Raw genomic sequence first — 27,652 nt, 5'->3', positions numbered from 1 at the left:
CTCTGGTACTGTGGCTATTACTTGCAGACTTCTGGCTAGTGGATGAACTCAGTACCTCACGGAATGACTTGGAAAGTTCATATACCAAGAAAGTCTAGCTTTAAAAGCTGAGAGAAAAGCGCAGTACTTTCTCGTCCATTTATATAAAGAACAGATAGAAACAGATGTATTCTGTAAAGCAGTGCTTTGCAAAGAGGAGTGTTAGTGTGCCAGTGGTTGTATGGCACTTCCCTAATAACTATTTGAGTTGATGATTCCCAATCTTTTCAGTTTTATTTCGCTTGAGCCTCAGTTACTGGTCTGTAAAATAAATGAGTTGTACTATGTCCAAGATGCCTTCCAAGTAGGATTTCTATCAATCTCTGAAGCATGTCTCTTTGCCAAAAAAAAAGGGGTAAAGAGTAAGGCACCATTACATCAGAGCTTGTTGTTGCCCAGATCTTAATATTTAGTGGATATAATTTATCCCCGTGAAATATACCAAACATTTAGACAACCATATGTTGTGACTCATCTGGCCAAAAGAAAGTGCCCATCATGCTCCTAATAGCTGTCTTATAAATCAGCTCTGCTGTGGGCTTTCGTAAATCGAAGCAAATTAAAATTAACTTTATTTAATTTGAGAAACCACTGAAGGCACTTTGTTTTAGACCAGCCGTGGGCTGGATCTGGCCCGTTTGAAAAGAATAAAACTAAAAAAAAAAAAAAAAACCGTACCCTTTTATGTAATGATGTTTACTTTGAATTTATATTAGTTCACACAAACACTCCATCCATGCTTTTGTTCCGGCCCTCCGGTCCAGTTTAAGAACCCATTGTGGCCCTCAAGTCAAAAAGTTTGCCCACCCCTGTTTTAGACAGAGGTGCCATTGTACTAGAAACCGAACAAAGGAAGACAGGGATGTTGTTCTTTCCCTCCAGACGACTCTGGCCTCAAATACTTGAGAATCTCTGTGATTAAACAAGATCATTCAAACCTCAAAGTCCCACCAGTTTGGGGACAGTGAAAGGAGCATTGTAGGATATGGACTTACTCCTGACTCTGCCATTTAAGATCTTGAAACATTACCTTCTCTTGAAAAAATAAAAAGAAAGAAAAGAAAAGAAAATCACAGGGTGGCTTGGCTAAATTTTAAAGTCTCTTCCAGTTCAGAAATTCTGTGGTTCAATAATTTTTGTCCAGATTCTCAAAAGTAAACCGATAGAATGAAATAAATATGACTAGGAATCAATTTTATGGATCTTTAGGGCCTTTTTCATTACCACAACCAACTGGAAGTGATAGCCCCGTACAAGGATCGGCACTTGTACTCGATGGCCATCATGGTCAGCTTTTACTCAACTTGACCAGCTGACTGCCCTGCAGCCTTCCTGCATACATAATTCAGTAGGGTATTCTAATTTCATCAATAAGTACACTCTTGTGTGTATTGCTGTATTTCCTTTCCTTTTAATTTAAAGATTTCAGTTTAGGTGCATTCATTGATGAACTCTGTTAAATCCTAGTGTTAAATCAAACCTGAAATGAACTTTAGGGCTCCGTGTATTTCAAGACCTGTGGCTGTTTACCAAAGAAATTCTTTCTTCCATCCTTTCAAGTCAAGACACAACAGAGGAAAAGTTTCTCAGGTTTCTTCTTTCATGAACCACACATCTGAGTTTATGGTCAAGATGATCAGTAGATGTTATTATTTAAAAACCACTGGTTAACAAACTCAGGGAGACCTTGACTCCAAAGGTCACATTTCAGGTGAGACCTGAAGGATGATGGCCTCATGTCTTCACCTTTCTCACCCCAGCTCTCCTTTAAAGATAGTTCTTGGTAGGACACATTTGTAATACCTTAACTAATAAAAAAAAAAAACTTAAAAAAAATAAAGATAGCTCTTGGTGCATATCCTAGCAGAGAGTGTATGTAAGACATGTACTTGACATCTGGTCAGTATCGACATTTTCACAGCATCATCCTAGGAGAAATTTCCTGATTTGTTCAGACATTGGTTGACGAATGACACTTGTTCCCGTTAGTAGTCATCTTTAGGTCAGAAGTGGAAATTATATTCCTCTTCATCTTGAATATGTTGGAGACATTTTCCAAGATGCATTTTTCTCTCCACCTTACCACTGGGATTTAAAACAGATGTTGTATTTGCTTCATACCCACCTTCCTTTGTAGTTGTTGTTGTTGTTTTGGGTAAGAATCAAAATGTTCCTGTACCATCTATTCCCTTTCTCTTTCTCTTTCTCCTTCCTGCTCCAGAGTAACCTGAAGTCGATGTGAAACTTTCCCATTTGTATTTTTCTATTTCACTAAATATAAATCACATTTACTATTATTTTTTAAATTTATAAATCTACATACATATCCTCATGCTGTATTTTTGCAACTTTGTGTCCTTTTAATCGATTTATTCATACAAATAAAGCAATTTCTTTCTCCAGTCTTCCGTGAAGAAAGTTAGGTTGCCTCTCCTTTTTCACAATTACCTGTGGCAGCAGTGCAGTCATCTTCGTGTCTGCTGGGCTCAGGTGTGACAACCTCTAGGGGACACACCGGGGAGTGGAACTGAGCCACAGGGTACACGCATCTTCGGCTTCAGTAAGCATTGCCAAATGGCTCTCTAAAGTGACCGATATCGTTCATCACCCACCAGCAATGTATAAGAAATCCTACTTTTCCTCATTCTTGCCAACATCTGGTGTTAACAAACTTTAATGTTTGCCAATCTAGTATCATATCAGATGGCACCTCAGTGGTGGGTTCCCTGATTATTAATGAAGTTGAGTATTATTTCATATTTATTACTATTTGGTTAGTTTCCTCTGTGAATTTCCACCCTTTTCCAATTTTTCCATTAGATTGTTGTTTTCTTATTGATTTATATAAATTATTTTTTCAGTTCTTCATGTTGCTAATATTTTTTCTTGTTTTTCAATTTGTGAAAACTTTGCATATGATGTCTGTTTTTCATACCAAAGTTCAGTGTAAAAGTCAGATTATTTTATGTTTTGTGATATTTATGTGCTTGTTTTAAGAAAGTCTCCCTACCCCAATTATATAATGGTATTCTCTTAAATTTTTTCTAACAATTTTAAAGTTTTATCGTTTATTCCTTTTGCATAAACTGTGAGCGGAGGATTAATGAATGTTTCTCTGTGGGTAGTTGATCATTCTAACACCATCCCTTTTTTTTTTTTACATGAATTTTAATTTCACTTCTGTCATATATTGATCTCCCATTTCACATTTTGACACTTGGTCTGTTACCTAACTCAGCCAATACTACACCGTTTTCATGAGTTTGGCACTGTAATGATTCTTACTATCTTATAGGTCATGTCCTCCTTTCTTCTTTCCAGCCTCCAGATGCTTCCTCTGCTTTAGTTTTCTTTTTCCTCAGTACAGCTTGTAGTAATTATTTGAATGAGGGTCTCTGTGGTATATTCTTTCCATTTTTGTCCTGAAAACTTCTTTATTTCACCCTCACTATTGAGTGATGTGGAGTTTAGTTGGGTAATTCTAGACTGTGGACTTTTTTCAGAGCAATTCGAAAATATTCCACTGTTTTCTAGATTTCGTTGCTGTTGTAATTCTAGCAGTCTGTTATCCTTTTGTAGATAATCTGTTTTTTCTATGTAGTTGCCTTTAAGACTTCTCTGCCTTTGGCATTCTCCAGTTTCTTTATTTTACGTTTGGATATATCTTCATTTTTATTAATCTGCTTGGTTGTTGTGCTTCTTGAAACCAAGGGTTTATGACTTACCTATTCTGGTAATTTTTCATCTACTATCTCTTCAGATTTTGCCTTTCCCCCATTATTTCGCTCCCTCTGATACATCCATTAGTGTTAACTGGACATTTTTATTCCATCTTTCATGTCTCTTAATTTTTTTGTTATATTTCCCATCTCTCCATCTCTTGGTACTACATTCTGGGTAATTCTTCAGATCTCTCTCCCTTTTCTATTCAGTGATACTAATTTATTGATTAACCTGTTCTTTGACTTTTTAAGGTTCAGTTACTATATTTTTAATTTCTATAAGTTCTTTTTTAAGTCAGAACTGTGTTTTCTTAATGACCTAAGTTCTTTAATATCTTTCATCATTTTAAACATACTTTGTAATTCCATTGCCTTAAGTTATTGGGGGTTTAATCCTGATTTTCTTGGGTTGGCTGACTCTTGCTTATAGCTGATTTTTTCATTATGTGTTGCACTATTTTCACTTATGAGTTCATCTGCTGTGGGCCTGTGTTTGTTTTGCTTGCCATGAGAAACTGTTGGGGCCCAGTTTGTAGAAGAAATTCTGCATTTCCTTTTGTCTGGAGCCCAGAGCTATCAACAGCACTGCTTATGTTCATTTATGCAGGGTATTTAATTTCAGATTCCAAACCTATGCGAGGTCCAGGCCAAGCATTAGAATTTTCCAAGGAAACTCTTTCTCCCTCCAGAGATTAGACAGAGCTCCTTGTACTGGTGGGTAGATGGTTCCCTTTCCACTGTGGTGCAGCCTCTCCAGGCTCTCGGCTCATATAGAGGCCTTGGTTCTAACCTCCCCACACAGGCCCAGGACCTCCTTCTCTCTTCCCTTGCAGGGGTAGGAACCTAAGCTTTCCAGCTATTGAGACTGCCTCTCTCTGTACCCCCTCAGGGCAACTGCACCCTAGAACATCCTTCTCCTCTCCCACTCTTCATCTCACCTCCCCTCTTCCTTGGCTTTCAGCTGAGCCACCACTTTATCCAACAGCTTTCCCCACACGCCACCCCCACCAGGAGTGGCCTCGTGCCCTGCTCTGTGTGTCCCGTACCCACTTCTATAATAGCAGCTTCACTTTGCACTCCTCTTGACTTCATTTGCCTTCATCCTCCATTTCACTCGAAGTCTTTTGAGGACAGGGACTGTCTGTTCACTGGTGCCTGGCATAGTCTGCTGGGTGCTGGGTAGATACTTCTCGAATGAATGCATGTTGTTTTATAATAAGAAAGTAGGGTTCAGGTGCTAGATGTGAAGCACCCCAGTCTCTGTATGAGGTCAGGAAACATCATCCACTGGCATTGCTCTTAATAAGAACAACACAAACAGGTGAGATAAACCATACACTGAGGTAATTGCACCTCAACAGATCATTTGAGACTGTGTCTCAGGATGTGCCCTGACGATCTGTGTGCACAGAGGCCGGCCACCGGAAAGCACAGGGACTTGTCAGTGACCTCTCGGTACCAGAGGGCCGGGCATTAGAGTGGTGGTCACTGATAGGCCATCGATGCTGGAATAAGAATCAGGCTTTTAAAAAATGAATCAGGCTACACTTCAACCCCTGTAAAATGCTCTCTTCAAGAAGCAGGGTGTCACTCAGGTTCCCTTAGGAAATGGGAAGTCTGTGAGGCTGACATGGAAACCGCAGGCATGGAGGCTGCTCACAGGCCTGCCTATGCTCTGCATCCCTGCCTCACCACCTAGCCTCAGTCCCTCTGGCTCCCTACTGCTCTCGGCACATCTGCCTCACCCTCTCCTCTCCAGCTGGCTTCCTCCACTTTGCCTCTGCCCCCTCATAGACTTGGTTTGCACAAGGTGTCAGGGCTGCTCACTGCATCACATCACAGCTCTCCTGCTCATCCTCTCGCTGCTTGCTCCTCTGAGGAGGATGCCAGAGGGTCCCCATCCTTTGGGCAGTCTATGGCCTGGCTTTCCTGAGCTCAAGTGCCCATCTCTGCTGCAGTCACGCTCTGGCTTGGAGGGCACTGGTGTGAAACATTCCTGCCCAGATGGCAGCAGGACCAGGGATGGGCTGTTTCCCATAGGCACCCTTGAGCGTGGGCAGCCCCACACCATTCGGCAACCTCTGATTCTCACTGAGCAACCTGCGAAGTTCTTCCTTCAAGCACCTTGATTCCAAAAAGTGGGAGAACTGGGTGATGATACCCAGTGTTTCAGATGCTAGAAAGATAACCCCATTCCACATTAATTATCATCCTAGTTTATTTACCAATATCTTGCAGGTTTAGTTGTTGTGAACTGGTTTCTAGGCTTGAGCCCCTGCTGCTCTGATAAAGTCCGAGTTCTGAACCCACACAGCTGAGGACCAGTCCCTACGTCGGTAACAATTGCACCAAGATATGGAGCACATTAAGGCCTTGCACTGGAGCCAGACTTATTCTAGCTCTTTCCTCTCTCTCCTAGTGCCTGGAGTGCCAGGCTCATTGTAATTTTAATAAATTATTGGAATGGATGTCAAGCCTATAATTTATAGGTTTCAGCTCTAACCATGAAATAGGGGAATGAAGCACCATGATATCATCAAAGGAAATATATACTCTATTAGAACCATGTAGAATTTGGACCAGAGTCGTCATCTCAAGCTGAAAATACCTACACAGCATCCCTCTGCCTTCCTTGCCACAGGCCCTGCCCCGTTAATTGGAGGGGAGGCCCGTCTGCTCGTTGCCTGCCACGCTCTGTCTCATACAGTCGAAAGTCACACCAGTGTTCACAGCTTTCTTTCACATGCAAGTATTTCCTTAGCTATTAATTTGCTTATATTTAGAATTCAATCATTTTTCTTTTACAGAATCTGTGTGCTCATTTGCAACGTAAAATTAATATTTCATTTATGTGGAAAATAGCTCCTATTAGCTGTGCCATCTTGGGCCGGTTATGTAACCTGCTCTACCTTGATGTTTTCATCAGTCATATGGGATCACAATACCTCCTCCATCGGGTTACTGTGAAGATTGAATGAGATAGATATAAAGTGCTTGGCTTAAGGGGCCTTTCAAATAACAGCTTTAAAAGAGTAAAAGGGAAGAGGGAGGTGTGGGAGGGGTGCGGTTTTCCATGCCCTCCATGTGAGGAGGTGGAAACCAAGCGCCTGTAGGGAGCCTAGTCTCCCCCTCCTCCGTCTGTGGGCTGGTCCCAGCGTTCCCTCTCCTTCGCTCACCCCAGCCACAGGACTCTCCTGCGGACAGATCTTTCTCACTCGTCCCTCGTCCCCCTCAAGCTCTGGGACTTCAGCTGATCTAATGACGACCCCGCTTTCAGTTCTGCCTGATGGCAACCTGACTTTCACTTGTCTATTTGACTGGAAGTTAAAACTGAGTCATCAGATCAGAAGTTGGGCACTCACGCTGGCCAGAGTTTTTGCCGTATTAAAGGATTTCACAGTGACATTAAAGCTCTGCTGTCTACTCCTGCCCCTTTAAATGTCTGTATGATCCAATGACTCCCTTTAAAAATCCATAGAGAGTCAGACAAATCCGATAGAGTCCTCAAGGAACGGTGTGAACACACAGCTGTTGGGGGAACCTGGCCAGTCTGCTCTGTTCTCAGCGTGTTGCATGCAGACACGCCACTCTCTGCTGTGTTCATTGATGATTATGTTAAATGCCACAGTCCTACGGATGGAAGGATCTGCTCAGCCACCACTAGCCTGTTCATTATTTATATAGAATTAAAGAGCACAGCTCAATTGAATGCAAACATCTGAGAAAAGTCATTATTCATGTACAGATCAAATTGAACATTTGTCATTTCTCCAGTGATTTAACATACTCTTTGTGCCTTGGGACCTCAAATTATATTAAGCAGAGTAGATGCTTTAACTCTTTTTAGTTTAATTGTTGGCCTTCATCCACTTGTTCAGATTACTTGGACTTGTTTGAAATTAGCTCTTGCTTCCCCTTAATATGTAAAATAGAAAAGGAAGAAAATTTCTTTTTAGGACCTATTGCATTCTAAGGATGAATGCAAATTGCTCTACTATGATTCTTAATGAGCCACTATTAACATAGTAGGAACCCCAGTACATTAATGCAATACCTCTTTTCACATCATTACTCCTAATGGAACTGTTACCAGGATAATAGCTTGACCTTTAGCTATAGAATCAGATAGCAAAAATGTATTCTGCTTACTCGATACTGTTATTCACATAGCATATTGAGCGATTTCAGGTCAATACAATCACAATATTTTGGCCTAAGGCCTCATCTGCACTTGCAACAGAAAAGGATTTCGTCTCCGGCAGATAGGTCCTAGTTAAAAGTCGCTTTTAAGTATGAATGTAACCCAAGAAATAGGATGTCGGTAATAGGCCCAGTGGAAATATTTGTTGTGCAGGTGCTTTTCAAGAAGCCTGTGCTGTGCCTTCAGTGATCTCAGACACAGACACAGGAGGCAGAGACTTCCTGGTTGTTGTTTTTTATTGAAACTGGATGGGTTTTAACTGAAAAGAGAAAAAACAACCAGAAATGGTTGCCTTTCTAGGAGTGACAGAATACCTGAGCTCAAGATTAGATTGAAAAGATCTATTGGAAGCTCCTCACAGCATGGGAGAAGCATTCCAGGCTTCCCTCTGGTCCTCCTAAACCCGGTTGTTGACACACGTAGTGGCTGGGAGTCGTTTTGATGTGGGCATAACCCAAATCTACTTTGTTCATTTGGAGCCACTACTTCCTAATGGGTGCTAATTTGGACACCTGCATTTCACAATCTAAGGAAAGAGGGGTTGCTATGGAAATTAATTATATAAATGATATTACAAGGGGGGAGATGTTTATCCGCTAAGACAATGTATTCAGTTCTTTCGGTGCTACACACTTTCATATAAACGAATAGGGTGCTAAATACAAATCAAATGTATATTGCGTTCTTAGTCAGTACAAAGTACTGTTGTAGGTGCTTTGGGGGTCCAAACTCAATGAAGACCCTGAGGTGTCTATAACCCGGTGTCGGAGATTCAAAAGCAAACCCCACCCCCGAGGTATTGTTCCTTCTGTGTATCTCCCATCCCACATATCATATACCGGGCAGCCTGGGTGATATTTTCCCTGGTCCTTATTCTTCTTCCTAACCATCACTCCTCCTCTACTCAGTTGGGCTGGGCTGGGTCCTTTCCTCTAAGGTTCTTACCACAGCTACATATCTTCCTCGCACTCCCCGTCGCCCTGCCATCTTCCATAACTTCACTGTTCACGTGAAAGGTCCATCTGACCCCCCAGCCAGTAGCATCCAGACCTCATCCACAGTGACGTTCACCTCTACTACATTCACCTCTACTACGTTTCAGCCCCACCCGTGAGCACACCTTAGCATCCTCATCCGGAACTGCTCGCTGCCCCACTTACACTCCAGCACCGTACTCCCAATTGCCCTTACTCCACGCCACCTCCTTGCCAACCCTGTTGATAATTCCATTCCATGGTCTCTATAGATTTTTCTAAGTCTGTGAGCCTTTTTCTGGCTTCGCTTCTTCCCCATATTTGCGCAGGAAGGGGAAGTGAGGAAAGTTGAGGTCATTCATTCCAGGTGGCAGCACATCTTCAAGTGCTTTGTATCCCTGTCCTTCTGCCAAGACTATCCAGCTAGGCTCTCACCCAAGAGCAGCCTTACCATCCAGTGGCTCCGCTCCCAAGGAGGAGCTGCAAAGTGCCCTGGGGAAAAACAGCCTGCCCCTACAGGTTGTTGCCAGCACCACAGGCCTGATTGGTGCCCTCCATCGTCAGTCTGCTGCTTTCCTACTTCTGTTCTTCTCAAAGGCAATCCCAGACTTTCCCCACACTCTCCATTCCCCTCACCGTACATGCAAGGAGGTCTGGGAGGGATTACTCCAGCCTGTAACCACTTCTCAACCTGCCTGTCTTCCCTTCCTCTGGGGGCAGAGGAAGAAGCCCCTCCTGTTCGAGGGCGACCCTCCATTTCTAGCCTGACCCGTCCCCTTTTATTGTCCCCTTTTCCCTGGATCCCGTCTTCCCACACAACATTGCTGTTTCCGTCAGCCTGCAGACATGCTCAGGTTTCCTGGCCTCAGCCCTCCTCCCCTGGCAGCCCTTCTTCTCTTCCTTTCTCCACTGAACCCCGTTTTTTGAGTGTCCTCTGTGGCCACCCCACCACTCCTTGATGACCTTCAGTGGACACTTTCCAAACCTCCCTTCCTGGCCCTTCCTCCGCACTTACACTGTGGGTCCTCCTCTGTCAGCACCACCCGCTGGCTTTCCAGGACCCCTCCTGGGTCTCCAGACTCCGGCCCATCCTGGGTTCCCTCATGGACTCCTGCGCCTTCATCTCCAGTCAACCATCGGGGTTCTCGCTGGCTCTGTGCTTGGCCCAGCGCTCTGTTCACTCCACAGGCTCTCCCTGGTCGGTCAATGTTTTTTCTCTCATTTTAACTACCACTGGATGTTTGTGCCTGTCAAACTGGTACAGCCTGGACCCTTCCCCGAACTGTAGGCTTCTGTGTAGGGAGGGTACCCAAACTCAACATGTCCCAAACCAAGCCTAATACATCTGCCTCTGCCCTCACAAACCTCCCTTTCTTCTATAGTTCCCAGGCCATGTGATTGAGCAGAAATGCCTGTTCTATATACAGTTCTGGTCACCTGTCCACCTTTACTCACGTGGCCCCAACTCAGACGCTGCAGTAGCTTCCTCAAAGGGACCCTCCTCTCACTCCCAGATCCATCCTCCCGCTGCCACCCAGCTCCTCCCGCATGACTGGGTGTGGATTTTTTCCTTCTTTCAAATTATTTTCTTAGGATAAATTTCTAGGAGTAAGATTTCCAATGCAAAGTTGTGACAGTTTTATGCCTCTCATTATATACTACCATCTTATTTCCCAAAAGGGTTTTGCCAAGCTTATGCCAACAGTGATGTTTGAATATGCCAGGCCCCCACAATTGTATCAATATTAAGTATTAGCTTTTTAACATTGCTCTTCTCATTTAGTAGGTATAAAATGTGTTTTGCAATTTGGGGGCTTACATATTTGTTAAACATTTTTCCTAATGTTTTTTTCTAAATACACTGTTCGTTATCTATAGAGTCTTTTGAAATTGCTCTTTTATTTGAGTGAGTGCTTTATATAGTGGTAGATATTGAACCTTTTCAGTCACATGTAGTGCAATTAGCTTTTCTCATTCTAATATAATGTTTATTTTCTATTCAATAGAAATTTTATAGTTTTACAGAGTAGTTGAATCTATCAACATTTTCCTTTGTCATTTCTTTTTAAAAGAAGCCTTTAAAACATTAAAATGACCAACATTTTAAATATGTATTTATTGATTTCAGAGAGGAAGGGAGAGGGAGAGAGATAGAAGCATCAATAATGAGAGAGAATCATTGATCCGCTGCCTTCTGCATGCCCAACACTGAGGATTGAGCCCGCAAGCCAGGCACATGCCCCGACCAGGAATCAAATGGTGACCTCCTAGTTCACAGGTCAACCATTGAGCCATGCCAGCCGGGCCAGATATCTTAAATACCAAGCGGGCAGTGTGCTGTGAGTGCATACTTGGTCGTGACCTACAGAGAGGAGAGCACGTTGGGAAGCGCTCAGGAATGACATGCGGAGCAGCAGCGTTCACGCCAGCTCCTGCCTGTGCAGTCACACACTGGGCAGGTTAAGATAATGTCTGGCCTCCCTTTCGTCCTGTCCTATGACTCCATAGTTTCTTTTGTGCTTAATAGATAGCTCTTTCCTAGAAGCCAGTAGAATATTGCAAGAGTTGCCTCAATATAGAATTGGAACTTTCATTAAGAGACAACTGCATTCCGCCAGCCGGTGTTGCTCAGTAGGTTGAGCGTCTGCCCTTGTGCCAGGAGGTCACAGGCTCGATTCCCCATTATTGATGTTCCTCTCTCATTGGTGTTTCTGTCTCTCTCTACCTCTCCCTCATCTCTCTGAAATCAATACAAACATATTAAAAAGAAACAATTGCATTCTATTTATTCTGAGAACTGATTGAGTTAGTAGGAATAACCATGAGAACATCATCTTTTTTGTGTAATTTTGCATAAGATTTTGAATTAATTAAAAAGTGAAATATTTTAATACAGTTGTTGAATTTTGTCATGGGGCCAGAGGATCCATAGGAAGCATTTTCTCTGCTCATAAGACATATATACAGGGACATGGAGCACTTTCCATAAAAACTACTCACTATGCAGAGCTGGTTTCATGTTGAAGTCCAGTACATTTTATAGCATCAGGGCCCTGCCAGGCTCCACCCCCACCACAGGGATGTCATATGGATCGTGAAGCTATCTAGTGCAGTACCCATGTCTTTTAGCATATATATATATGTTTTTTCTCCTTGGGATATATTTCTGTTTCGGATCTGCCTGTTTTATTTGTTGAAGCATTTAACAATATTTCACATTTTCTTTCAGTCTTCACAGAAAAGTACTGTACTGCTAATCATGTGGATAAGCTGCCTGGCCCGAGAGACTGGGTGCAGATTCTACAGGATCAGATTAAACTGGCCAGAAGAAGGTTAAAAAGAGGCTCAGGTATGAATGCGCTGCAGGAAAATAATTGCAGAAGCCCTTTATTGAATTCCCAGGCATTGCACAGTGCCAGCTTTGCTCTCGGGTGCTCCGCCGTCTCTTGTCTTTTGAAGGAGATGCGCTACATAAACGTGCTATGAGTTTTGTTTTTTAAAGTCTATTCAAATGAGTTTTGAAACTCACCTGAAGATTAAATAGTGAAAATATGTCAGGCCATTCACTTTGAATAGTACAAAGGAAAAAGATTGCTAACCTCATCTGTGGGCTTACATTCTTATGGAGGAAAGTGGGTCTCTGTTGTGATTTGCTTCCATTGCCCATTGATTTTTGTTTGTTTGAATCTGCCTAACTTGATAAAATGTACTATTTGTTTAAGGTAAAAAAATAACAGTAATCATTCCACCTGGAACACTACATGAAATAGAGATTTTAAGTCAAATATTTATTTATTTAAACATTTTTTTAAATCTGGGCTTGGTGATTCTGGAATTTCTTCCAGGAAAAGTGAACACAAGTTGAATTATGACTATTCAGTCATTTGAAGTCTCAACCTCCCCATTGACAGTCGGCCAGGTTAGCAGTGAAGAGTCCCTCTGAGGTCAGTTTTCTGCTATCACGTAAAAATAATCATCTCAGGAGGTCGCAAACCTCTCTCTCTCTGTATTTTTTTAATCCTGATCAAACTTCAGTGTCTGCCCTGCTCAGAGCCACCTGTGCTCTGGGGCTCGAGTGTGAGAGTCTGGGAGACAGACCTGAGGTGCTGACATGTTACAGGCTTGGGTGGCATGGGATCCAGGAGAAAGCAGTACAGTGCATGAGGCTGTGTCGCTAACCGACCCTGAAGTATGTGAATTCACAGTGAGCGGTAGTCACTGTGACCTGCCGGTGGAGCACAGCTGACGGCCTCGGGAGAGCTCCTGGCACAGGCTGGGGAGACCCTGGCAGTGTCACGAGACACATGGGCACCAAGGGACCCAGTGGTTTTCAGTGTGAAAACCTTACAGCTCTTTTCTCTGAAAGTCGCTACTAGGACTCTAAAATGTTCAGCTGTAGGGTCACCTATGTAAGCTCTACCTGAGCATCCCCTGACCTGCCTATGATAGAGTTAGATCAGCAATTTACAAAGCTCTAGGTCCCAAGGTCATGTCTGACAGAAAATATGTAGCTTTGGATGACTTTTTTATTAAAAATCTCCCCATCATCTTTTTCTTTTATATTTAATTGATGCTCTTTTTATAAAGAGCAATAGACTACTAGGTGTTTTTTTTTTCTCTGTGCCATTGAGTGACAGCTACCACTGGCACAGTCCCAGGGAAAAGATGCACTCAAGGGTTTTCTTTCAGCACCAGCTACCAAATCCTGGCCCCACTGCCTGGGGAGGACCTGTAAAAGTGCTATGACTACTAATATTTTTAATTGGTAAAATATGTATTATCATATCAGGTAATAAGTCATAATGGGAGAAGATTTGGTTTCGAGTGTTACTGCTCTTTACCAGCTCTGGGCCTTGGGCACGTCACCCCATCTTTCTAATCCTCAGTGTCCCTCTCATGAGGTGGACATAAAAATAAAGCCTGCCTCAGAGTTGGGAGGCTCAGACACATGTTGTACATGAATGTCTTTACAAAGGAAGCTAGTGTATCTTCTCTGAGATTGTCTGCGTCATACACGGCAGTGCCTGGAAGCGGTGGAGGTCGCTGAGGAAGTCGTAACCCGTGGCCCCTCGCATCCCAGGTGGGGACCAGCAGCCTGCCGTGCCTGAGCAGCGTTGCTTTACCACTGCTGTCCCAGCGTAATTATTAATTAAGCCCCTTTCACTCAAAGGTTCCAGACTTGGATAAATGATCTGGTCATCCTCCCTGGTCTCTCAGTGTTCCCTGCCTTCTTCTCCTTCATTACAACTCATCACAGAGCATGGTAGAGTGGGAAGAACCGGTCTGAACTCCTAGCTCTGAGCTGCCATTTACAAATTCCTGGGACTTTTGGACAAATTTTTCAACCTCTAGCAGCCCTGCATTCTTCATTTATATAACAAGGCTAATAGCTACCTCAGGGGTGTTTTCAGAGATAGAATTAGACAATGTAAGTATTGCCAGTAACAGAGAACTGACACATAATGACACAAAAAATGCTCGTGACCTTATCTTCCTTCCCATTGCCAACCAAAAGCAAAACAACTCCTTTATCCTGGCCATTTCTTAAAACCACTACCTTCTCTTTCTCCTTGCATTGTTGGTCAGAATTCTTCCAAATAGATTTGCATCCCTGAGTGGGCTCCCCCATCCCAGTTCACTTTAGAATCCATTGCACTTTGCCCTCTGACCTCGTCTTCTACGTGAGCTCTTGCTGCATTCACATCCCAGTGACCAGATTTCACTCTCTTCATGTTAACACTCCGACAACCTCCATGTTGATTTTTACTCTGTGGAACCTCATCCTTCTTGAAGCTCTCTTCCCTTGGATTCTATGACTTCATTCTCTTTGTTTCTCCTCCACATTTTTTGGCAATGCCTTCGGTCTCCTTCACTGCCTCTCCTTCACCCGTCTCCTAAAGCCAGCATTCCCAAGTTTCTGTCCTTCTTACTTTTCCCATTCTAAATCCCCACTCCTGACTTGAACTGTTCCGTCATCAGTGGCTCTCAGGTGAGCAGCCCCAGACATGGCCATGGCCCGAGACCCTAGACTTCATTCTCTGCCTCAGCTAATGAAATCTGGTCTTACCTGCCCCAACTAAATACTTCTCCTAGTTTCCTGTCCCCCGGAATAAAATCCCCTTCTACATACCACCCCCTGCCCTCAGTGTGGCAGACAAGGCTCTTCATAGTCAGCCCCAACCCCCTCACCAGCCTCATCTGCAGACTCTTCCTATTCTGAAATACGCTAGGTTTTCCAACTCACGCTTTCCCTCTGCCTGTCATAGCATCAGGTTCTTCCTCCTGGAGCCTTCATAGGCAGTGCAGCACTTTTGTCTTCTGCCACCGGAGGAGTCACCCACCTGTTTGTTCCAGTGACCATGAGAGCCTCAGGAGCACAGATGGCTCTGAGTCATGTTTCTGTTCCAAACATTGTGTGGCACAGCGTGGAACCAGCAAATGAACCAGCAAATCAATCAGTGGAAAAGAAGGAAAAATAGTCCACAGCAAAAAGTCTTACTGTTTAGCTCATCTAGTTCCTGTGAGAACCTGGAGAATGTTCTTTCATCAGTTTCTTCCTTAAGGTTCAAATACTTACCCCGAAACCCACAGGGCAGCACCGTCCCTGAGCTCTGTTCTCCGGAACAAGATCCTTAGGGCCCCTTAGGGTATGCCTGGGGCTGCTCACATGGTTGTCCCAGAGTGCCCTTTCTTCCTCCTCCCCGAGCCCTTTCTCTTATTTCCTTCTCTGCACCCCCATCTTCGTAGTTCCCTCCTAATTTCCTCTCTTCTCCTTTCCTCCCCCAAAGGTTGAGTCTTGTGTCATGGTGCCTGACCTCACTCAGGGGAGGTTAACTGAGTAACACTATATTCACTGCTGTCATCAGGGTCTCATGCTTTCTTATGCTAAAGGCCTCCAGCCTCAGCCTTGGCCATCTCACAAAGCCTCTTGTATTACTTTATTTTTTTTTAATATTTTTATTGATCTCAGAGAGAGGAAGGGTGAGGGAGCGATAGAAGCATTGATGAGAGAGAAACATCAATCAGCTGACTCCCGCATGCTCCCCACTGGGAATTGAGCCTGCAACCCAGGCATGTGCCCCATTTGGGAATCAAACTGTGACCTTCTGCTTCATAGGTCGGTGCTCAATCACTAAGCCACACCAGCCAGGCTCTTTGTATTACTTTAGCCCCTTTAGATTTCAGGCTCCAGGAAAGGATTGGGGTGAAAAAAAATGTTTTACAGTAAATGACAAGTGTTATCAAAGATAATTGCTCAATCATTTTACACAGTAAGTAATGCTTAAGCACTAATATCATATTGAGTGCTGTGTCTCTTCTGTTTTATATCCCAAATCAGATTTCAAGTATGTAGCCTGAGCGGTGTGGTTGCTAGTATTAAGTTGGTCTTGTGTTGCCTAAATCCTGCCTTGGCAATCTTGACTGTTGGGTATGTAAGAACTTCCATTTGTCTATTGATTTACAGGGGATAATTGTTGATCCCCCTAAAAGGGACACTAACTTTAATATTCAGGTTTGAGAGAGATCTAAAGGTTTCATAGTGAAGAGACTTAAATTTAATACTCAGCCCAAAGGAAAGACAAAGGGCCGAAGTAGCAAGAACCAGCTACCCTTTGGTTCTCCACACACCACCCCAACTGTGCCACCAGCTTCTAGTCTGAGGTGGGCTAGCACACTCCTCCCCTCAGAATCCACAGAAGCATGCCGGTCCCTTCTTGTCTCACATGGGCTGGTAGGGTAAATGGAAAATGGGAGAAATGCTTGGAGCTCCTTGGGGGCTTGAGGGACAAGAACTGTAAGTCCAGAATGCTGATGTTACTAACCTGGGTGCTGCAGAGGAACCCAGAGAGAGGAAGGAGAGGGCTTTGTGGACAAAACATGTGCCCATGGCTGGAGGTGATTACAAGTCCCTGAAGGACCTGAAACTTTGAAGACAAATGGTGGGGAGACTGTTGAGTGTCTACTGAGTGTATTGGAGAGGCCTCATCTCAGAGACACAGAAACTGCCTTCCTGGCAGTGGGCCACGTGACTGAAATAGGAAGATCCTTTTAAATTCTGTTTCCCATACTATATATTTTATACATAAACACACCTTTTTTTCCTATTTCAGATGCTAAGACAAATTATTATGAGTTCTGGTCTCTATTCCCTTCCCCGCTTCCCCCCAACAAACACACATGCACACGGTAGGGACTTTTTTCCCCATTCCTGTTTCTCTGTCCCACAAACAGACTGACCAGTGAACACATTTCTCAACCACATGACACAGGCTCATTTCCACACGCCCATGCCTGCTTCTACAGAATGGGTCCCAAACCGTAGACTGCTCCCAGCCCTTCCCTTCCGGGGGAGCCTTGCACGTGCCCAGAACATTGTGTGGCCTGCTCCATAGTTCTCATCATATTTGATTTTGGACATTTTCACTTTGACCAGTAGGTTTAGATTATCTGCCTAAATATTGGGGATCAGCACCTTGGCACTTTTCTGCCCCTCTAGCAGGTTCTGTTAGCATCCAAAAAGTGGAAGGTGCCACCTGGCTGGGTGGCTCAGTTGGTTGGAGCATCATCCTGTTCACCTAAAGATTGCCGGTTTGATTCCTAGTCAGGGCACATACCCAGATTTCAAGTTCAATCCCTGATCGGGGTGTATGGGAGGCAACCAACTGATGTTTGTCTCCTCCTCCTCTCTTTCTCTCTCCCTTCCTCTCTCTCTAAAATCAATTTAAAAAAAAAAAAAAAAGCATATCCTCAGGTGAGGATTTTTAAAAAAAACGTGCAAGGTGTCTACAGAATCCAACCCTGCCACACAGACCAGACCAGCACATCAGCAGTGACCTGCCAAATAGGTTTTGTCTCCCCATTTTTTCACATCCTGTGACACTTCATTCTCCTCAAGCAGCACAAAAGTGGGACCCCAGCAAATTGGAACTAGAGCCATTGTCATGCTGATAGGAACTAAGAGGCTTCTCAAAAATATTACTTGCTCTCCTGCTTTTTGTCTTCATTATTTTTGGTCCAAATGATAATCCAAACAGTGTCTCATAGATATTCCACAATTTTAACCTTTTTTTTAAAATCATATTTGGCTCAATTCCTGGAATTAGATACAGACTCCACCTGGGCAAGCTAATCAGCTCACTGTTTAAGAAAGCTTGCACTGCCCTAGCCAGTGTTCTCAGTGGTTAGACCATCAGCCGGCACAGAAAAGGGTCGGGTTCAATTTCTGGTCAAGGGCACGTACCTGGGTTGCAGGTTCCATCCTCAGCCTTGATCAGGGAGCATGAGAGAGGCAACCAATGTCTCTCCCACATCGGTATTTCTCTCTCTCTCTCTTTTTCCCCTTCTTCCTCCCTCCCTTCCACTCACTCTAAAAATCAATGGAAAAAATATCCTTGGGTGGGGCTTAACAACAACAAAAAAAGAGGAAGAAGGCTCGAACTGCCTCTTGAAAAAGTGCCCCATGCAGATCTGAAGGGTTGTTATATGAATCCAAACAGAAATTCATTTGGGGCTCTCATCACATGTAATAATTTTTTTCTATAACTGGAATGATTCCTTTCCTGGTGTGGTTTTTTATCATTTTCATTAGATTATTTCCTCTGAGCTGAAATTGCAATTTTGTGTGTGTGTTAGCTCTACAAGTAAAACTGTCACTGCTATTAAATTTTTATTGGACTTTCTCAATCTTTTCCAAATTTTACAATTTGTCACCAGGAAAGAAAGATGGTGAGGTCATTGTTATTGACAGATATTATAATTAAATTTGAGTAACATAGTCATGTTCTTCCTCCATGACCCTGTGCCCTGTTCATGCAGCTGGTATATACCAACTTATACATGTTTTTGTTTACATATATTGTTCTTACTAAAGCACATAATTGCATAGGCCTGCTTTTTAAAAGTGAGGATAACTTAATTGCAAAAGGAAGATCAGCTTATACCTAGAACTGATTTTTGTTATAACTAAATGAAAAGAAATTGAAATGGAAAGAGGAGAAAGTTACTCAAGTATAAAATGAACTGAAACTTGAAGATTTAAAAATTAGCTCATAGTCATATATGTGATATATATTTGGATGATTAATAGCAAAGAGATTAAGAGTCCAAGCATAAACCTGAGTCAAGTCCTTGGCAGTGTCACTTACTAGCTATGTCACCTTAGGTACATTTCTTGACCTCTCTGTCTCAGTGTCCTCATTTGTTAAAGTAGACATAATAACAGACCTGCCTTGAGGGGTTTTTCTAAGGGTTAGATGACTCAGTGTATGTCAAGTGCTCAGTAAATGGAAAGCATCTAATAAATGATGGTGGCTAGCATTGCTATTATTATTATTGCTGGAGAATCTTTTAAATCTTAGACAATGAGTCCAGCCAGTGTTGCTCAATGGTTGAGCGTCGACCTATGAACCAGGAGGTCAGAGTTCAATTCCTGGTCAGGGCGTGTAGAAGCCGGCTAATCAATGACTCTCTTTCATCATTGATGTTTCTATCTTTCTCCCTCTCCCTCTTCCTTTCTGAAATCAATAAAAATATACTTTATAAAAAATTTTTAGTCCTAGACAATGAAAGAATTATCATGTAGTTCATCTATCAAATCCAATCAAACTAATTAGAAGAAAATAATATCTTCTAAATATAAAAATAACATGTTTGTTATTTATTTTTTAAAAATACAGAATAATTGTAAAAACCCAAAGAACAAAATTTTAAATACTTATAAGCCTTTCATTCAGAGAAACACTACTAATATTTTAATTCGTCCTGTATTTTATCTATAAATCTATATACAAAATTTTATTCTCACCATTTGTCTTATTGCTTGACTTGAATGTTTTTGTTGTTAAATATTCATCTACAACATAATTTTTAGGGGTTTCTACTCTTTTCCAAACAAAATTGGTCTTGACTGGTCTTTCTCTTCTCAGCGTTTTCTCTTTGTGGTGGTTTGGCGGGTCAGCAGACAGTGGGTCACTGAGTCAGTGTGTCCCAGTCAGAGGACAATATGGGAGAGAGCGGATTAGAGTGGGAATCTTTGAGCCCTGATTGTGTTTTAAAGCAACAGCAACAAAACACAAGAACATAGGACTAGCTTGCTTCCCAACTGAGCACTACAAGGTGATACAAATGCAGCCCTCATTTGACTAGCCTCACATGCACACAGGCAGGGAACTTCCCACGGGGCCACTAGCCCTGGGACAGGGAGCACTGCTGAAGTTATGCAGATGGCCATGATGAAATGTTTTGACCTGTCCTGTAGCATGCTGGGGAGACAGAGCACTGCTGAAGTTATGCAGATGGCCATGATGAAATCCCCTGTCCTGTAGCATGCTGGGGAGACGGACAAGCCCATCAGTTCTCAGGAGACATATGGGCACCTGTATTTATGTTTAGTGGAAGGTTTTCTGTGACTGAAGGATCTACCTTTGGAAAATTCATAAGGAGATTGAAACATATCAGAGATGAGCAAAGGTTTGCATTTTAAAACAGAAGTGATGGCTCTTTTAAAGAAGTGCTTATTCCTTCTGATTTTCTTTATGACTGAATTGATGCCAACTTAGATTGCCAGCTCCGGGATCTGAATTTCCAGTAATCTCCAAAGAAAGAGTCATTCTCAAGATTTCCTAAGCCCGCCCCACAGGAATGGTTCTGGAAATGACAAGCAAAAATCTACCACAAGAATTCACTAACCGCATGCATCATATTTCAACAATTCACCCCCAAATCTGGATGGATATTTAAGCCAATGTAAATAAGCGAAAAGCACTGAAATCATCAATGATCGATAGAATAAGCTTCATAAGCTATAAAAAATACTTAATACAGGAAAATTGATTTTATTTTATCTTTAAAATATTTTATTTAAATATTGGCACTAAAATCCATGATGTGAACTGGCTGGAGCTGAAAAGGGAAAAGAAAGGTGAAAACTCCTATGTATAATAGAGATTTAAAATTGTGTGACTGTATTGGTGAAATGGATGTGCTCCCTGAAACTAATGAGATTTGTGTTTTATGTTTGTAACCAGCAGAGGTAGCTGACGGTGATGAAAGACTGGACAGCATCTCTCTACCACCAACAGGTAAAACACATTTACATTTTCATCACCCACTGGAAAATACAGCAAAGGAAAATATATGCATTGAAAATGTTTTTAACATTAGAGATGCAGGTGCTTGAGCAGAATGCTTCTGTAACAGACCCAGACGACAATCAGAGGTGTGCAGTGCCCTGTGGTCAGACATATTTGTCACAGTGAATATGAAAAGCTACATTTTTCTCACAGTTCTATATTCTTAAAAACCTCAGAACAGCAAGTCCTAAGAAATTAGTGTCACAAGATTTTGCCTCCCAAAACCTTTGGACATTAAAACATATTTTAACATGATATGATATTTCTTTTTAGAACAGGGATCACCAGTTTTAAGATGAAATTCATGTCCGTCCTGTCCTCTCCCACCTGCTCCAAAGGGCTTTGAGCAGCAGGCAGTCACAACTCTTCACACACTGGGCACCTAGTGAATGCTGTGTTTTAACTGAGTGACTGAATACTCCAGTGCATCTGGCATGGGTGGCACATTACCAATGTTGTAACCAGATCGCCCCAATGCAACATTTCCCTGAAGCGTCTGCTACAATATCAAGCCATAGACATAATTCTGACCACATTATTTAGCTCTCAAGTGATATCCTTCTGCCCTGGCCTCCTGCCCCTGCATCAGTTAATCTCTGAGAGCCAGAGGGACAGGTGTCTAATCCACAAGCCATGTGGCAAACAATGTATTCCTCAGTTGGCCTCATGACTCTATTGACTGCCCTCAAAAGAATACATGAAGATTTTTCTGCCCACAAAACCCAGATGCCCAAAAAAATCCTCTTAAGTGAAAAAGCTCAATGCAGTGTTTTCTTCTCTAGATGTGGGCTGGTAAGTTTAAATAGAAATCAGCAAATGTGAATGGAGTAGCTAGTCTGTGTAAGCACTCTACTAGGTCATGTGTTCATTGATAGCACTTACCCTGAGATGACAACCAAGAGTTCACAGGTGTAGGACAGACATATGTCAGAGAACACTGGAGCAGCGAGAAAGCTCAACCAGGTAAATAATACAGTGCTTTCTGCCATTGAGTAGCTAAGCAACAGGTCAATGGGCAAATAAAAAAGGACCTTCTTATATCAAGTTTTACCATGTAATCATTACATAAAAGGGATTTCTCTTCTTGTTTGGCTATGTTTCCACATTTATGAATTAAGAGAATTGAAATGCATGATCTCTACTGTTCCTTCCCATCTGTCCTCCGAATATCAGAACAACTCAGAATAGCCGTGTGCTTGTCACCCCTGGCCCATCCCAGTAGACTCACCAAGTGCAGCTAAGAATAATGAAACTGTGCAGTTCAGGAAGCCCCTTGGAGGAATACCATGCTGCTCTGGTTGTGCTGTCCAGGTTCCTCCCTCTCCAGCCCACTGCCCCAGGGCATTTGCACTGCCCATCCTCACTGTCATCTGACACAATGGGCTTTTAAAAATTACTATTACTTGAAAACCATTCCCTTTGTGTTTCCATACCTGAAGATGGAGGCAGAGAGATGTTTCAGATGAGATAATTGAACATGTGATGTAGAACCCCTCATGGAACTGAAAAGAGTTTCAAGGACCCTGAGAGTGAAGGAACGTTAGAGATCATCTAGTCCCATGCCTCCTTTTTATCCAGTCCTTTTATTTTACAGGTAAAACAGCCTGAGGCCCAGAAACACTAAATGACTTTCTCAAGGTCTCACAGCTGTTGATGGCCTCTCGACTCCCAGTCATTACACCGCATAGCTTTCTTACACCTAAGCCAAAGCCAGCTTTCCTCGGCATGTTTCTTAAAGATCCCAAGAGTTGATGGATGTGCTAATCCCTTCAGGATTCCATCTCACTGTCCCATAGTCTCCACAATTAGAATGTCCATCGTAAGTCCCCGGAAGTCCAGTGCAACTTCAAACTCATGGAATTCTTTCTGGAATATTGCCCAGCACTGTGAGGTCATAATGAAGACAGGAGTAGAATGGCCCTATAGGTCTTTTCACTAGACCCTTGACAGAATTTTAACACAAACTACTAAACAGCATGATAAAAAGAAGTACTGTTTATCATTTAGGAAAGGGGAAAAAGAATTCCCAGATTGGTGCCCAAAATTTGTAGTAATGAAATTAAATAATTTTGATTAGAGTAGCCTGTCTCTTGATTGCCACTGAAGTAAAACCCCAGTCTGGTGGCTTCTCTGAATACAAGACTATTACTAACCTCTCCCTCCTGCGTGCACCCCCAGGAGATCCCACCTTACTTGTACAGGCGCTTCTTCCTGGGATTTGAGGCTCACTGGCCAGACTTTCTTTATCGTGTTTATTTGAGCTGTTAAAGATTTAACAATACTTTTATTAACTTTAGGTCTTTTTTTTCTTCCAAATTCATGTATATTGAGGAGCGTTGAGGAGAGTGTAAATGTATGAATCAGAATCTAACAGGTCAGAGTTATAGTCTGGCAGCCAAATGACATTTGTTTCGATCCATTTCATTTAAGCAAACTTCTGTGTCTAGACTTAACAAAAATGGATAGAGATTTTATAGTGGGAAAACATTTTCCCTCAACCCTGTCAGTGAGCATTTTGGAGCAGCTCCCAGGAATCAGCACTGTGTTAGGTTGTGGTGAACAAACACCCGCCCTCAGAGCCCCGCCCACTGTGACAGGCAGAGGCCAGCCACCTGCAGCCAGGTGTGGAGAGTGCGGCTGATGGCAAAAACCTTCCAGGACTTGGGGACAATTTGTGGTGGGGAAAAAGAGCATAGAGAAAGTAAAATCGTAACAGTGCTTTCTAAAATGTGATAAGGAGGCCTCTGAATTTGAAATAGAGTAGTGCAGAGCTCAGTTGGGCCTACCAGTCTTAGTCATCAATTGGCTTTTCTTCACATACATTTTAAACATTAATAAAGAAAAGTGTAAGGGAGAAAATGTAAATTAATTTTACCACCCAGAGACAATCATTACTGGGTATTTTTCCCCCCAGACTTTTCTCTATATTTGATTTAGCCAATGGAGATCAAATATATAAAATTTTGTTTGCTGAGTTGGATTTTTTTTAACCTAATAAGCACTTTTAATTTTAATTGAAAAATTACCATTTTTCATACACGTATGTATTTGAATAGCTGCATGATAATCTGTTTTACAGGTAAATCATATTTTATTTGGCTCTTTTCTGTTACTGGACAACATATGGACATTCTCTAATAGTGATACACATTCAAGGGCTTCCTTGCAAAAATAATCATTACAAATTTCTAATGGCTAACATTGTTTATTTAGCACAACTAAAGTCTTGGCTAAAACTTTGTGATTTAAACATGAAACACAGATACCTCACCCACAACATTCTTCACGTATACAAACTACCTCTAGCCATGTCATAGGAAAGTGTGCAACTGCCTTCAGAGAAGTGCCCCCTTCATTTTCTTTCTCTGTTGTAGGTAATATATTTGACACCAGGAGAGAAAACAAGGAAGACACAGAGCCAGATTTCACTGCCTAGACTTTCATTTAGTGACAATGCTCATTAGCATATGCACCTCTTCCCTTTGAATTTCCTCAAAGACCCACATTAGCATTTCAGTGTACTGCAGAGTGTGCGTGTTCTGTGAAGTTTACCTGTCCTGTTTGAATAGTTTTGATGTACTATCTTTGTCAACTGTGATAAGCAAGCCTCCAATTTGGTATAAGATTTTTAAAAATCATTCCTAGAGTTGATTTATCACCCTTGAAGTCCAACATCTGATCCAGTTAGTTCATTGTCCATTAAAAATAAGCAGCTCTCTCTTCCCTGTTTTTGTCCATAACCTCAATGTGAATGTTTGGAGTTTTGAAGCATAGTTATTTTAACACAAATTGCTTAGATGCTATATAAAGGAGAATGGCACTTTCCAGCACTGAAAAGGGAGCAATTGTTAAAATTAATTAGACCTTCATCAGCTTAAAAGATGAAAAAGATGTTTTGGGAGACAGGATAGCCCTGCTCTGTTAGATGAAATCATTTGTGACATCAGTTCCCCCAAAATAACCATTTGTGCAAGGGGCTTGGCCCTCGCAGCCCCGGCTGCCTCAGCCCTCACAGTCCGGCTTCATCCGGAAGGTCATCCGGAATGTCATCCGGATGGTTGTTCTGCTGTTCGGTCTAATTAGCATATTAGCTGTTTATTATATAGGATAAGGGTAAGTGATATATGAATTTCTTTGAAAGAAAAACCTTTTAGGAGGTGGTATCGACACAGTGACAAAGTAACTCATTGAAAGGTGAGAAACTCAGTAAGCAGTTACCTACTTGATACCTGCCAGCTGTTTTGACAGATGGTTTTAGCCGAGTGAGTGGATCAGTGTTTTGGCAACCGGCCACACACGTATTCCATTAATGTTACGTATTTTATTTGGTTCCTAGTACACTTACACTCCACTTTATATAAATCCAACAAATGAAAATCTGGATTCATTTTAGAGATATCATGCCACGTGTATATTTGTTTTACAGAAATATTTTCATCTGGATTCCTTTCATAAGATGGTGAATTTAAAATACCATTTTATTTAGAAACACTGCATTTACACCTCATTTATTTTATAAAGCAAATTACCTTGAAACTTTGGCACTTGACCCAAAGGCCAAAACTTGGCTTGAAAGAAATGTGGACTAGAAACACCAAACCCCAGGATGGGAGAGAGGGGGAATTACTATGCTACTGTTTAATGCATTTCCCTAGCACTTATTTTATTGAGTCAGAGAGTGTTAGAGCTCAGAGTTATTGTAGATGTCCCTTATTAGTAGGACTAAGGGAGGCAGCTGGGAAGTGAGAGTCATGGTTGCCCAGGGCCAGGTAACCCATCAGTGGCCTGGCCAGGACTGGCATCTAAATGCCTTACTCCCCTGTCCAAGGTACTTGTGCCACATCACACTGAACAGCTAAGCCTGAGTGAGGAGGGAGCTCTGGGATGAATCTGTTTTCCACTGAAGACCAGCTCATTAACCAACAGTGGCAGGAAGCTGGTGCTAGGTGTGGCTTGTGGCATCCATCCAACTGCTAGACAGCTCACCTCATACATGTGTGTCTTTTGTTCATTGTCTTTTTGGAGGTTCAGAGTGGTTGTTTCCATCACACCCTTAGTTAGCCTTTTACATGCGAGGCGAGCTGGTAATCACTCCCTTGAAACCAGCCTCTCTGATCACCAAGTCTGGTGAGATACTGTGAACAGGGCTTTTGTTTTTCTGCAACATATGTTTTCAAACTGGTCTGCTGCCTCTCAGAAGAAAGTATTTCTCAAGGGAATTGAAAAGATTAATTAGTGCCCTTTCAGCTCTATTACAACACGATGACTATGTTGCTAATAGAGGTAGAAACGTTCACCTTCCCACTGTGGCATCTGTTAAGTATACACCACGCGCGTTCGGAGCACGTCCTTCCAAGACCGGGCGACAGCATGGAGTGTTCACCCCTGGAGGAGGGTGGGGACTGTTCAACTCACGAGTATGTGCAATGGATCCCCAAATTGGAAATACATATCATATAACTGCAAGAGTGAAATCATGTTTTGTAAATTAAAATTGTATTTGTGTTTACTTACTGTGACTACTGTTCAGACTTTATTCAGAAATCCTTTCTATAGGCTTTCTTAGCAAAAGCAAATTATTCCATATCTATGAATAATGTCTCAATCTTCTGTATATATGTTTTATTAATATGTAAATATTTAGATTTTTTTAAATTACTATGTTCTTTAAAAAAGTTCAACACAAGGCTAGTGGTGAGAATGGTGTATGACACTGTGTTGTGATATCAATCCCCAAGACGCTCTTTATGCCCATTCTGGAAGAATACAATAAATTACTTTAATTGAAAGTGCCTGTTTCATGCCTGTGTGCCATTCCTCCCATGATTATGAAGAGGAGTCAATGCTAGTCATTAATTAAAAGGTATTTATTAATATTCTGGTGATCTTGCCCAAGAAGTTTTATCTCCTTCTGAAGGAGATAAATTTTTAAGAATAAACTAAATTGCTACCAGAAAGATTATATTCCAACGTGGCGAGCCACGGGCTCTGCCTGGCAGCCAGATCAATGGCTGCAGCAAGTCCCCCAGTAACACTTAAGCATTAAGCACTGATATGCTTGAAGCCTCATTTTACATGAATTAGGTAGCTTTATAATCTTCACTTTAAAGGTAAGCCCTGCTTCTATGGAAACAACACATCAGAAGGACAAATCAATCTTCTCTCGTACAAAGTAGCTGTTAAAACATAAATGTTTTATGCCCAGCCAGCGCGGCTCAGTGGTTGAGCATCGTTGGAGCTGACACACAGGTCTCTACACGGGGGTGTTACTTGGTTAAGACCGGGAACACCGGGCGGAGCGATTTGGAGGATGACACGCGAGTTCATGTTCAGATGTTATTCCGTTCATTTAGTCAGCAAGTGTTTGGACACTCGGGTATGCATGGCACTGGCTAGGGGCTGGTACAGCAGGCACAGAGCTCATTCTGACGATCACTCATGAATGACTATGATCCCGGGAAACCGTCGTATAAGGTACGTTGTGTTCCTGAACTAGAGAAGGGAACTTAAATGTGGAAGCTTTGTCCCAAACTAGAGGCAATCAAGATTTGAAGTACTATTCATTCTGTATAATTCAAGTCTCAA

The 27,652-nt window shown here is 42.3% G+C and overlaps 1 protein-coding gene across 10 annotated transcripts in view; it reads left to right on the top strand.

The window, feature by feature from the left end:
- BEND7 (BEN domain containing 7) overlaps positions 1-25,093 on the top strand; it is an 80,512-nt gene extending 55,419 nt beyond the window's left edge. For 5 of the 10 annotated variants that reach the window (XM_014548010.1, XM_005876594.2, XM_005876589.2 and 2 more), the window contains 3 exons: positions 12,166-12,285; positions 20,963-21,016; positions 24,442-25,093. In XM_014548010.1, coding sequence (XP_014403496.1) covers positions 12,166-12,285; positions 20,963-21,016; positions 24,442-24,503 — 236 coding nt within the window. In that variant the 3' untranslated portion in view covers positions 24,504-25,093. Of the gene's footprint in view, positions 1-12,165; positions 12,286-12,781; positions 12,854-20,962; positions 21,017-22,661 lie in introns of those variants that run through there. The other 5 variants (XM_005876593.2, XM_005876587.2, XM_014548012.1 and 2 more) reach the window with 4 other exon arrangements.
- The last annotated feature ends 2,559 nt before the right edge of the window (positions 25,094-27,652 follow it).

This window comes from Myotis brandtii, unplaced genomic scaffold (genome assembly GCF_000412655.1).
Source record: "Myotis brandtii unplaced genomic scaffold, ASM41265v1 scaffold49, whole genome shotgun sequence".
Lineage (NCBI taxonomy): Eukaryota > Metazoa > Chordata > Mammalia > Chiroptera > Vespertilionidae > Myotis > Myotis brandtii.
Note: the sequence above shows the minus strand (reverse complement) of the source record. Positions and strands in the feature narration are given on the sequence as shown.